This window comes from Podarcis gaigeae, assembly GCF_964106915.1.
Source record: "Podarcis gaigeae genome assembly, chromosome: 7".
Taxonomy (NCBI): domain Eukaryota; kingdom Metazoa; phylum Chordata; class Lepidosauria; order Squamata; family Lacertidae; genus Podarcis; species Podarcis gaigeae.
In genome coordinates this window covers 66,661,404-66,673,231 of record NC_139683.1, presented here as the reverse complement: position 1 = coordinate 66,673,231, position 11,828 = coordinate 66,661,404, and the positions used below count along the sequence as shown (strand labels likewise).

Genomic DNA, 11,828 nt, shown 5'->3' with positions numbered 1-11,828 from the left:
TTGAGTTTGGGAATTACTGATGTATAGCACAGAACAGGGCCACAGCAATCCAACGCAACAGGGGTACGAGACTGAAATCTGCCAAGCATCCATAAAGCTATGGAAAATGAATTCTCCCCAACCTCATGTGGAGTTTCGGCTGGCAACAGAATGGCACTCGCTCAGAGGGAAGAGGCGTAAGTGGGAAGCAGAATAGCTAAAATAGTGTTAAGAACCACACCACCATAAACTGATCTTGACTTTCAACAAAACAGACACTAAGAAAGTTTTAAATCAACCTTTATTTACAAAATTTCACAGTATCAAAAATAATCTGACACGTGGGTTAAATTCCTGTCATATTACTTTTTCTATATCAAGGTGGAAATGCAGAATTTTTATTCTTTTAACCTATTCCTTTTTCAGTTTCGAGCAAGCCCACGGCATGAAGCAGGCCCCTTTTAAGTGACTTAAGTGATTTAATTGGGAGCATTCAGTATAGAACAAATTCCTAACCTAGGCTAGATTGTGTCCCAAATGTTTTCTTTTTAAAAAATAATGACCATTGCCTGACCTAGATATGTTTTCTTATGTCCAATGATTTCAGTTGATCTTAAAACATGCACAACTGTAGACCAGATTGTGGACATCCATTTTCTACACAAAGTCCATAACCTCTGATATATTTTACCTCACAAAACCATAATTCTGTGCCTGGATAACATGGCGGAATTAAAACAGAAATTATTGCAAAATTAAACTTAAGTGTGCATGTGTGTGTGTGGCAGGAGAAAGCTGGCCACCACATTGCACGTAGGGTCATCACATTCTTTGTTGTGTAAAAAAATCGACCCCTTTCAGTTCTTTAGGCAGGTAGTCCTGCTCCACAGGTTCCTTATACATTGGGTTATATTTATAACCTTTGCCATAGCCTATGTCTTTCATGAGCCTGGTTGGTGCGTTCCTCAAGTGCAAAGGAACAGGTGGAAGAGGTCCCTGGTGGTTTCTCAGACATGCCTTGACGTTGTTGTAAGCGCCATACACTTCTATAGACTTTGGTGCTCTGGCAAAATAGACCACGCATTGCGCCAGTAAGACCTGTACAACGAAAGAGAAAATAGAAAAATAGACTGAAATAATACGAAGCGCTTTCAGAACGCTTGCTACTGAGGCCGCCAGGTATCTTTTCTAATAAAGAGAAGAACATAATATATAAGAAGACTCCTGTTGAATTGACCTCTGCTAGTCTGACACCCTGTTTCCTAGAGTGAAGTTCAGCAAGGCCCAAGTTTTCCCACATCCAGGTTTATAGTGTCACTCACAGTGTGCAGCTGACAATGGGTCACGTGAACACAGTGATACTGAAACGGTAAGCTCTTCAGATGAATTGAAAATTAATTTTATTTTTATTCACTCATTTCTAAACCACACACAAATGTACAAATGTACATTAGTGGTCAAAATTGTGGAAACCTTTTGGAAAAAATGTATTTCCGAGGTTTAATGGTTCATAATACCTCACTGAATCTCTAAACAGTCATGCTCAATGGCCACATTCAAATGAAGGAAACCTACTGCATCTCAACCTAAGAAAGTTGTGCTTCCTTTTTCTGGTTATCTGGCTATAGCTTTTGATAGATAATTTGACAGATAATTGCACAAACTTTGTTGAATTACATTCTTCATTAAATTATCTTTCCATTGATACATCATTTTATGGTATTACTCCAAAAAAGTGGTGTCATCAAACCTCAGAAATACACTTTCCCCAAAAGGTTTCCACAATTCTGGCCACTAGTGTGTGTGTACAAAAATCTCAAATTAAACCCAGAACAACAAAAACAAAGATCAAAACACATTGAAGAAACTGGAGTACAAAATGGGTCATGTGACAAGAGAAGCTATAAAAACGGCGAAGTGTTTTTGCAAGGCTTTCTGAGATAAACAGATTTAAAACTCGTTACAGATGGTGCCAAAGTTGATTTCATTAGCTAGAGAGTTGCCTAAGCCCACTACACAAAATGCACAATTTCTTGTAGAGGACAATCTGACACTGGGAGCTACCATCAGACTTGCTTCTGTGGTGGATCACAAAGACTGAGCAGTGATATAAGGAATAAGGTGATATTTTTAAGTCTGCTGGTTCCAGGTTGTTTTGGGTTTTTATATATTCAGAGAATAGGAAAACCTTAAAGTTCCCTCGACAGTTCCCCCGACAGAGGTTTTATTAACTAGTCGGTAGCCAGTGCCTAATTACAACCAGACTGATAAAACAGAAGAAACTGAAAGTGGCAGGTGAGAGTAACATATACACAACTTTTATCTGTATGCCTCCCTTTCAGTTCAAACCATGCTAAAGGTGGCTTGCAACATGAAAAAACCACGTAACTGCAACATGACAAAAGTACTAATAAACAACCAAACCGAACAATTTTCATACAAATCACAAGAAGATCTAAAATAAAGACACAAAAGATTAAAATCAAGAGCAACAGCCTCCACTAAGATATACACCAGCCCAAGAGTCTGTCCAGTGATCTCAGCTTTTGTAGCTGGAGTCAGTCTGCATCCCTCCCTCCCAGACCAGGTGGGAAAAGGCCTGCAAAGCAGAGAGCATGTCTTCCAGGATTCACAGGCAACATTTAGTGGTTGAGATGCTGACAATTATAGAAGTAAATTTATACCAACTTTACCTCACACTCTGGCATTCCAATGAAGTGGCAGCCTTGATAAGCAGCCACCGCTTGGGTTAACGCCAAGGGATCAGCCAATCCTACAACCAAAAATCACATTTTAGAAAGCACATCACGGTCAGCAATGTAATACTCCATACAGTGCCCATCTTATTCCTTAAGCCAACTGTCATGTCAGGGCTGTTGTCAGGGGGCTGTCGCTGTCGGGAGAGGGCCCATTACAAACTCTTGGAACCCACTGGACCCTCTCTGTTGCTATCTGTTCACTTGTGCCCTCCGAGAAAGTGAGTATGGACAGCTAGGCAAGAAGCAGCAAAATTCTCCGTGCCCTCTTTGCCTGGATAGCTACACAGTTTGGGGCCAAGAGAGCGAGCAAGTAGTGATAGCAGTGAGGAAGAGGTGAATGCACTCAATTAGGAGGCCACTCTTCATAAAGGTAAAGGTCCGTTAGGTCCAGTCGCAGACGACTCTGGGGTTGCGGCGCTCATCTCACTTTATTGGCCGAGGGAGCTGGCGTACAGCTTCCGGGTCATGTGGCCAGCATGACTAAGCCGCTTCTGATGAGCCAGAGCAGCGCACGGAAACGCCATTTACCTTCCCGCCGGAGCGGTACCTATTTATCTACTTGCATTTTGACGTGCTTTAGAACTGCTAGGTGGGCAGGAGCAGGGACCGAGCAACGGGAGCTCACCCCGTCACGGGGATTCGAACTGCCGACCTTCCGATCGGCAATCCCTAGGTTCTGTGTTTTAGACCACAGCGCCACCCATGTCCACTCTACATAGAGCCTCCCAAATCTTGCTTACAAGCCAGTCAGCAGAAGCTTGCCCAGCCACGGCTAGAAGGACCTTCCAATGTCAAGTAAGCGAGAGTTGACTCTGTTCCTTGCCACCCTCTCCCAAGGGCGTACTAAAATGAACTCTTTTATAGCAGGGCTGGGGCACCAGTGGACCACAACTCTCATCGTCTCTGAAAACACAGCTCCACACAGCAGTATCTAAAAAGCAAATAAGACAATAAAACTAGTCTGCTTTAAGTAACTCACCTATGTCTTCACTTGCAAACCTTACCAACCTTCTTGCTACGTAGAGTGGATCCTCACCACCTTCCAGCATTCGGGCAAGCCAGTAAAGAGAGGCATTTTCATCAGAGCCTCGCATAGATTTATGGAGGGCAGAGATGCAGTTGTAATGCTCTTCTCCTATTCAGAAAAATAATTAAATAGATAAAAATCACACCCTCCATTTCAGTTACAAGCAGAGTGTTTCAAAATTTCCTGTTCATTCAGATGTACAGTGGTACCTCGGGTTAAGTACTTAATTCATTCCGGAGGTCCGTACTTAACCTGAAACTGTTCTTAACCTGAAGCACCACTTTAGCTAATGAGGCCTCCTGCTGCCGCTGCACGATTTCTGTTCTCATCCTGAAGCAAAGTTCTTAACCTGAAGCACTATTTCTAGGTTAGCAGAGTCTGTAACCTGAAGCGTATGTAACCTGAAGCGTATGTAACCTGAGGTACCACTGTACATCTTTATCACAAAGCACTGGATGTGTCTTTAAACATAAATATAAGTAAGTAAGTAATTATTCAATACAACGGTGTGAAGTTGTACCGCTATGCACTTTCCACACAGCCCCAAACTGCTGCCCGATGCATGGAATGATTATCAGGTGTTTTGTTATATAGACTAAAGCAACGCATAACAGTATGGGATCTGTACCCTCCTGCCTTAGAATTTAAAGGCGGAACCACTTGTATCTTCATTAGCAAAGGCGTAAGCCTGAATCCCTCTGAAGTGGGATTTCCCTATCCGCTTGTATCCAGGGTGGTCTCTTTCTACGACACACAAGGCCAGCAGACAGCTATTTTTAATAGCGCTCCACACAAAAAGCCCACTGGTATGCCATCGTTATCAGGCCAATATAAACAGCGTGTCTGTGCTCTGTCACAGCATTCAGGCTTTCAACTCGAGCAGGCGGCAATAAACCAAGCAGCTGGGAGTCTCATCGCAGTCCTGGGAATGGCGTCGCCTGGTCTCTTAAAACCAAGATGGCCTTTAAATGTTGAGAAAGGCAGTGTGACCTGACCCCCCCCCCCCACTTCTTCTCCCCCAGCTGGCATTCTTTCATGCGGTGTTTCTAAGCCGCTTGAAATATTCATTGAGCATGCTCAGTACTAGCTGAGCTATTTGTTGGAAGGGTGGGGTTTCCTCTACATTTTAGCAGTGGTGGGTGGAAAAGACAGACCGGCAAGCCCAGCTATATTAAAATATTGGATCTCTCCTTTGATTTCTATGGGCAGCAATCTGGGGACATTTAAAATAGCTTCTCCATGAACCAGGGAATGAGAATCATTGTACAGCACCGAGCTTCTATTTGCATTCCACTTTTCCAGTTCCTTGAGTGTTCACTGCACACTGCATTTGTTGTATTTTATTTTATTTTATTTTATTTTATTTTATTTTATTTTATTTTATTTTATTTTATTTTATTTTATTTTATTTTATTTTATTTTATTTTATTTTATTTTATTTTATTTTATTTTATTTTATTTTATTTTATTTTATTTTATTTTATTTTATTTTATTTTATTTTATTTTATTTTATTTTATTTTATTTTATTTTATTTTATTTTATTTTATTTTATTTTATTTTATTTTATTTTATTTTATTTTATTTTATTTTATAATCTGGGAGCCTCATATTATGAGGAGGAAGGTACCAAGCTCAAACAGCTGCATGTAGTCACTTCTGACCTAAAAGGAAGTTGTATGAAAAGCTTAGTTTCCTGACGTTACAGTAATGAACATGTGTGACCCATATTGTGATGGGGATAGTAGTTACTACAGTGGTACCTCTGGATGCGAACGGGATCCGTTCCGGAGCCCCGTTCGCATCCTGAAGCGAACGCAACCCACGTCCGCGTGTACCGCGATTCGCCGCTTCCGCATGTGACGTCATTTTGAGCGTCTACGCATGCGGCAAAACCCAGAAGTAACGTGCTCTGTTACTTCCGGGTCGCTGCAGAGCGCAACCCAAAAAGGCTTAACCTGAAGCGACTTCAACCTGAGGTATGGCTGTATGAAGAAAATGTACCTGGGACTTCAAAACGATTTTGATAAAAGTCCCTCACCAAAGAACCCTGAATAAACTTAGCTGTCGTGGGACAAAAGGATGGGCCACTTTATGGCCTGGTAAATGTTTAAAAATCAGGAAGCAGATTTATAGGTGGTACATGACCCCAGTCAAGCTTTCAAAAATTTATCATTTGCCCGATAATAAATGTTGGAAATGTAAAGAGACTGAAGGTACTTTCACCTTTGGTGGACGTGCCCAAGGATTAAGGCTTTCTGGGAAATGATCTATAATGAAATGAAAAAGGTATTTAAATATACCTTCCTGAAGAAACCAGAGGCCTTTCTCCTGGGCATGGTTGGCCAATTGGTGTCAAAGAAGGATAGAACTTTCTTTATGTATGCGACAACAGCAGCAAGAATACTTATCGCAAAATATTGGAAGACACAAGATTTACCCACTCTGGAAGAATGGCAGATGAAGATGATTGACTATATGGGACTGGCAGAAATGACCGGCAGAATCCGAGACCAGGGAAAAGAGGCGGCGGAAGAAGATTAGAAGAAGTTTAAAGACTATTTGCAGAAATACTGTAAAATTAAGGAATGTTAGAATGATGTTGGATAGAAATTAAGTGGTTTTCAGCTGTGATGCTTAAGAGATATGGAAAATAAGGTTTGGAAATAAGTAAAATAACTAATGGTGAGGATTTGCTGAACAAACAATTTGAATTGGAATATAAGAAAGGGAGGTATGAGGAGGTCTGGAAAATAAGTCAAAAGAAAATAAGTGAATGGAAACTTTATGTGTTTTTAAATTGTTTTTATTTTTGTATTTCTGTATTTTTGGTATTTTTTTTTCCTTTTCTGTTTTTTTTTTGTTTTGTAATGTATTAAACTTTAATAAATATCTTTAAAATTTTTTTTAAAAAATCAGGAAGCAGAAAGAAGAAGAAGAGTAGCAGAAAGCACTCACAATGAATGGGTATAAAAAGTGAGTTCTCCAAGGATAGGGATTAGGTCGCATTGTGCCAATATGTTCAGGTAAGTGCGGTACTTCACTTCACTTGTGAAGTCTTCTGTACTTATCTTAAACTCCTAAAAGTACACATATGAACCCATGCTAATATGAGGAGTGACTGTATCTCCATGCCAGCAAGGACTATACCCAAGTATAACTTGGAAATGAGACCAAACACCACGTAATCTAACGTCTGCTCTCAGCCACTGCAAGACAGTCCATTGGCCAAATTCTATAAGATTGTGCTATTTATGATGGGCAGAAGTTGGAATAATAATTATCATGGTTAACAACTAGGGAGAGAAAAATGGCCGCTTTCGTTGCACTTTTCTTGCCATCCTCCCCGCAATCACCGTCACAGTCATATTTTGTACAAAGTTTAGAAAAGAACCTTCTCTTATCAAAATATTTTAGAAATAGTTTGCATTGTATCACTAAGAAAACATATTTTACTGGTCAGGAAATGGATAAAAATGCCACTTCCGGCAACAGAATGAAGCTCAGAGTTGAGAATACATGAACAGCATTCATTCAAAGACTATTTGAATACTAGCACGTAACTAGTTAAATACAAGGAGACAAGCCTAATCCTCAAAGCGCAATCTCCAATTCCGATCTCCGCCGCAAAGACAGACAGAAATGGCCAGCGTTTGTGACACGTCATGGTGCCAAGTCACGAATTTAGCAAGGGCTGGTATCAAATTAGGGATCCTCGCATGCGGTTATATGCAGGTGCTCTGACATAAGCAAATTGCAAAATTCATTTCCTTAAAAAGGAGTGCCAAAAATAAATCAAATAATTGAAAATTTCAACTAAGTATTGGTATGAATGTCAATACTGAGCACCGGCAGGGATTGCATTTAAACGATACTATGTTTTTTCGAAGAAAAAGCCATGAAAACTCTTAACTCATCCTGCCAACAGCAAAGTATTAAGTATATAAATGGGAGATTTTTAGGAAATGTGAAGCACCAGTCCACAAATCATGGTGGACTAATGCCCATTGGGGGTTAACGATTTCCCTAGGTCTCCTCCAGTTCTGAAGGCCAGAGTTTAAAGAACATTGCTGTGGCTCTTTAAACAGTTTACATCATACAATAAAACCATATCCATATACTGTGTCAGGTTTATTCCTGCTTTAACAATAATGATGGCACATAACTGAAACCTAGAATGGTAAGCACTGCTGTTTTAGAGTCCTGTGTCTGTCCTTCATCCCTTTTGCTGAAGATGCTACAGTGGCGCCTCGCAAGACGAAAAGAATCCGTTCTGCGATTCTCTTCGTCTAGCGGTTTTTTCGTCTTGCAAAGCAAGCCCATTGACGGCTTAGCGGATTAGCGCTATTAGCGGCTTTTAGCGGCTTAGCGGATCAGCTGATAAGCGGCTTAGCGGCTTAGAAAAAGGGGGGGAGGAAAAAAAAACCCGCAGGAACTCACAAGACATTTTCGTCTTGCAAAGCAAGCTCATAGGGAAATTCGTTTTGCGAAGCGCCTCCAAAACGGAAAACCCTTTCGTCTAGCGGGTTTTCCGTCTTGCGAGGTGTTCGTCTTGCGGGGCACCACTGTATTAAGATAACGTAATGAGGCCCAAAGTCTGCAAACCAACAGAATCAGAATGACGACATCAGCTGCAGCTGTGTCCTTGCTACATATCTGAATGTACCCCAGTGCCAAGAATTCTCTGCACAAAGCAAAATAGCAGAAGGCCAGTTGATCCCTTCTCCCCAACATTATTGATTTCAATGCATAGACATCTCACCCAGATGGGAAGCATTCAGACATGCAACACCCCAACCCACGCAGCTTGACATGGCCCCATCCAGGAAAATCCTTATCAATTGAGTCTGCTGGTTGTACAAACTGCAATTGACGCAAGGTAATATCACCAAGGCAACTATCTGTAAACAAACAATAAACGTCCATAAAAATGGCACAAGTAGTTTCTTTCCCAAATAGGGAAAGCTATCTTAAACAATAGCAAACACAGTAAATAAAGAGTTCACTTGTAATGTTATCAGTAGTTCAGTGCTCATTTCTTCTCTTTCCAAAATAGATTTTTTTCTTGAACAATTGCAAAGGGGCACTTGTGATATACCAGTGGTTGAGAGCTGGAATGTCGTTCTGGTAATCTGACATTTTGTCGCTAAAGAGCTTACGTCTTCGAGCTTGGTAGTAAATCATGTACAAAAGAAGACCGTAAGCAAACGACTGAAATCTGTCCCCATCTGCATGTTTCCAGAGGGAGGAACATAGAAAGAGGACGATGTCCTTGAGCAAACTATTATCTTGTGTCGACTGCAGTAGTCATTATATCACCACCCTGTTCATTGTTTTATAGTTGTACAAACTGGCACTTAGAGGTTTCCCAGTAAAATAAAACAAAATGTGTATTTCTTTTGCAGGGAGAATCCCAATACCATGGAAGGGGGAGTGTGTACGCACACAGCCAAAATCTTCGCATTGCCATATTCTTCCGTGTATAACATGCCCCCGTGTATAAGATGTCCCCTATTTTGGGGACTCCAAATTAAGAAAATGGGGGGAGCTTACCAAGAGTTGTTAAGCTGTTTTGGGGGGAAATCCCCAGAGTTGTTCAGCTTTGGGGTGTGCGTGTGCTGAATATCGCTCACTCGCATGATCGCACACGTTGCCAAAGGCACCAATCGTATGCCCCCTCACCGCCACCAGACACAATTGACCCGTCCAATTGCCACAGTGGCAGCCAATAGACAGCAGCCATTGCCACAGCCACCACTCAAATGCCCAATCAACACTGAGAATCTCCTGATTGTGGCTGCAACCAATTGCCCGTCCCCCCAATGCACTACCCATATATAAGACAAGCCTCATTTATAAAGTTATTTTTAAAAGAAAAAACCCTCGTCTTATACACCGAAAAGTACGGTACAGTGGTACCTCGGGTTACATATGCTTCAGGTTACAGACTCCGCGAACCCGGAAATAGTGCTTCAGGTTAAGAACTTTGCCTTAGGATAAGAACAGAAATCGGGCTCTGGCGGCGCGGTGGCAGCAGGAGGCCCCATTAGCTAAAGTGGTGCTTCAGGTTAAGAACAGTTTCAGGTTAAGAACGGACCTCCGGAACGAATCAAGTACTTAACCCGAGGTACCACTGTATATATCATTTCTTAAAATATAGATCTGTACATTACTGAAAATGCTCATGAGGCAACACATGAAGCGCCACAAGCTATTCTTAGCCACAGACAAAGCGGTTTTTCCTCCACCGCCACACGGTCCCCAGGGAGACCCGGTATGCATTATCCTACCCCTTTCAATGTTCTTCCCTCTGAGATAATAGCACGAAGTTCACAGTATGTTCTGAGCCAAACCCCTCTCATGAGTTTCATCTTCCCAGCAGCAGGGCCTCCTCAAATTCTCCACACCTATTGTTGGAACAGGTGCAGAGGATATGAAGAGCAGTGTGTGGACATGCGTGGGCCTCTGAGAATGGTCTCTGGAAGGCAACAGCTATCTTATTAGACAAAACCTTCTGGCTCAGGCAGTCTCTTGGGTCCCTGGAGGAGGAAATGAGGCTGGGCTCTTGTATTTTTAGAATTTTATGTATTTGGCTTTCTGTTTTATTGGTTTCACTGGCACTGCTAACGTTGCTGCCGTTGCACTGTTGCATTCCTTTCGCTAACGTATCACAACCTGCTTTAAGAGCAAAGGTAGGTATAAATTCTAAAAGTAAATAAATGAACGGGTTTCAGATAAACCACAGTGGCTGCATTTGAACGTCACAGTAAATTATGGCTTGTCGTGATGGAAACAAGCCTAGCCTCCCCCCAGGCTCATGTGCTCCCCCTCTTCTTCTCTTCTAGTGGTGGCTGCGAGGAGGAGACCAGAAGATTTTGCTTCTGATACCAATTAACCACAGCTTAACATTATACCTGAACTCTAAACTGTGGTTAATCTCATCTATGGTTTGATGAAACAAGCCAGCTTCGTAAGCAATGGTTTAAATTTATATGCTTCAAACAAACCATAACTGAGATTAACCACAGTTTGTTCAGACAGCACAGCAAGCTGTGGTTAATCAAACATGAACTCTTCCTCTCATCTGTGGTGGGAGAGAGGAGAGTATGCAAGCCTAGAAGCTAGGCTCATTTCTAAGACAATAACTATGGTTTTTTTGTGACTGCCACCAAAGCCACCATAGTGATTAGAATTACGGCATACATAGGCCCAGTTCTGACATAACGTTAAGTGATTGTTTAGTATTATGTGAACATGTCTGATTTATGTGCTCTTCCCTCACCTCTGTGAGATTTGTTTTACTTGGAAAAAAAAAATCTGTGTTTAGCGTTGTCTGGGAAAGGACAAACTGTGCTTCATTTAAGCTATGGTATAAACCAAGACCAAGCTTTACGTTTATGATCTTTACTTGCTTTAACAAACCATCGTTTAAATGAAACAATGCTCACTGTTCAGCCACAAAAAAATTCCAATTTGGGTAAACCGTGAACAAGACGCTCCATACGCCCTTGTTCTGGCTGTGGGGACTGCATCAACCTTCTTGCTGTCCCTCCTTCATGTGACATTAAAATACAGTTTAGCATCATTTATATTTTATTTATCGAGTTTCGATCCCACCCTTCCCTCCGAAGGAGCCCAGGCCCACAGGCATTTTGCCCCTTCAATTGCCGAAAGAAACCTATCTTAAAACAAAGCCTCGTTGGCATGTTGGCCAACACTTTGTATGACTGAGTTGCGGATCAACTCTGCCAAGGGAACCTTAACATTACAGAAGGGGAGCTGTTTCAGTTGCAAGCGAAGACCCTACCTACCCGCAGACTGTCTCGCCAGAGTGGTGCATGCTCTAGTTTTCTCCCGCTTGGACTACTGCAATGCACTCTACATGGGGCTACCTTTGAAGGTGACCCAGAAACTGCAATTAATCCAGAATGCGGCAGCCAGACTGGTGACTGGGAACGGCCGTCGAGACTTGAAAGACCTACATTGGCTCCCAGTATGTTTCCGAGCACAATTCAAAGTGTTGGTGCTGACCTTTAAAGCCCCAAACGGCCTCGGTCCAGTATA

At 41.8% G+C, this 11,828-nt stretch overlaps 1 protein-coding gene across 1 annotated transcript in view; it reads right to left on the bottom strand.

Moving 5' to 3' along the window:
• Window positions 1–262: 262 nt before the first annotated feature.
• WRNIP1 (WRN helicase interacting protein 1) overlaps window positions 263–11,828 on the bottom strand; it is a 42,413-nt gene continuing 30,847 nt past the window's right edge. The window contains exons 5-7 of the mRNA XM_083747312.1: window positions 3,718–3,873; window positions 2,673–2,752; window positions 263–1,077 (exon numbers count right to left, since the gene is read on the bottom strand). Coding sequence (XP_083603438.1) covers window positions 802–1,077; window positions 2,673–2,752; window positions 3,718–3,873 — 512 coding nt within the window. The 3' untranslated portion in view covers window positions 263–801. The remainder of the gene's footprint in view (window positions 1,078–2,672; window positions 2,753–3,717; window positions 3,874–11,828) is intronic.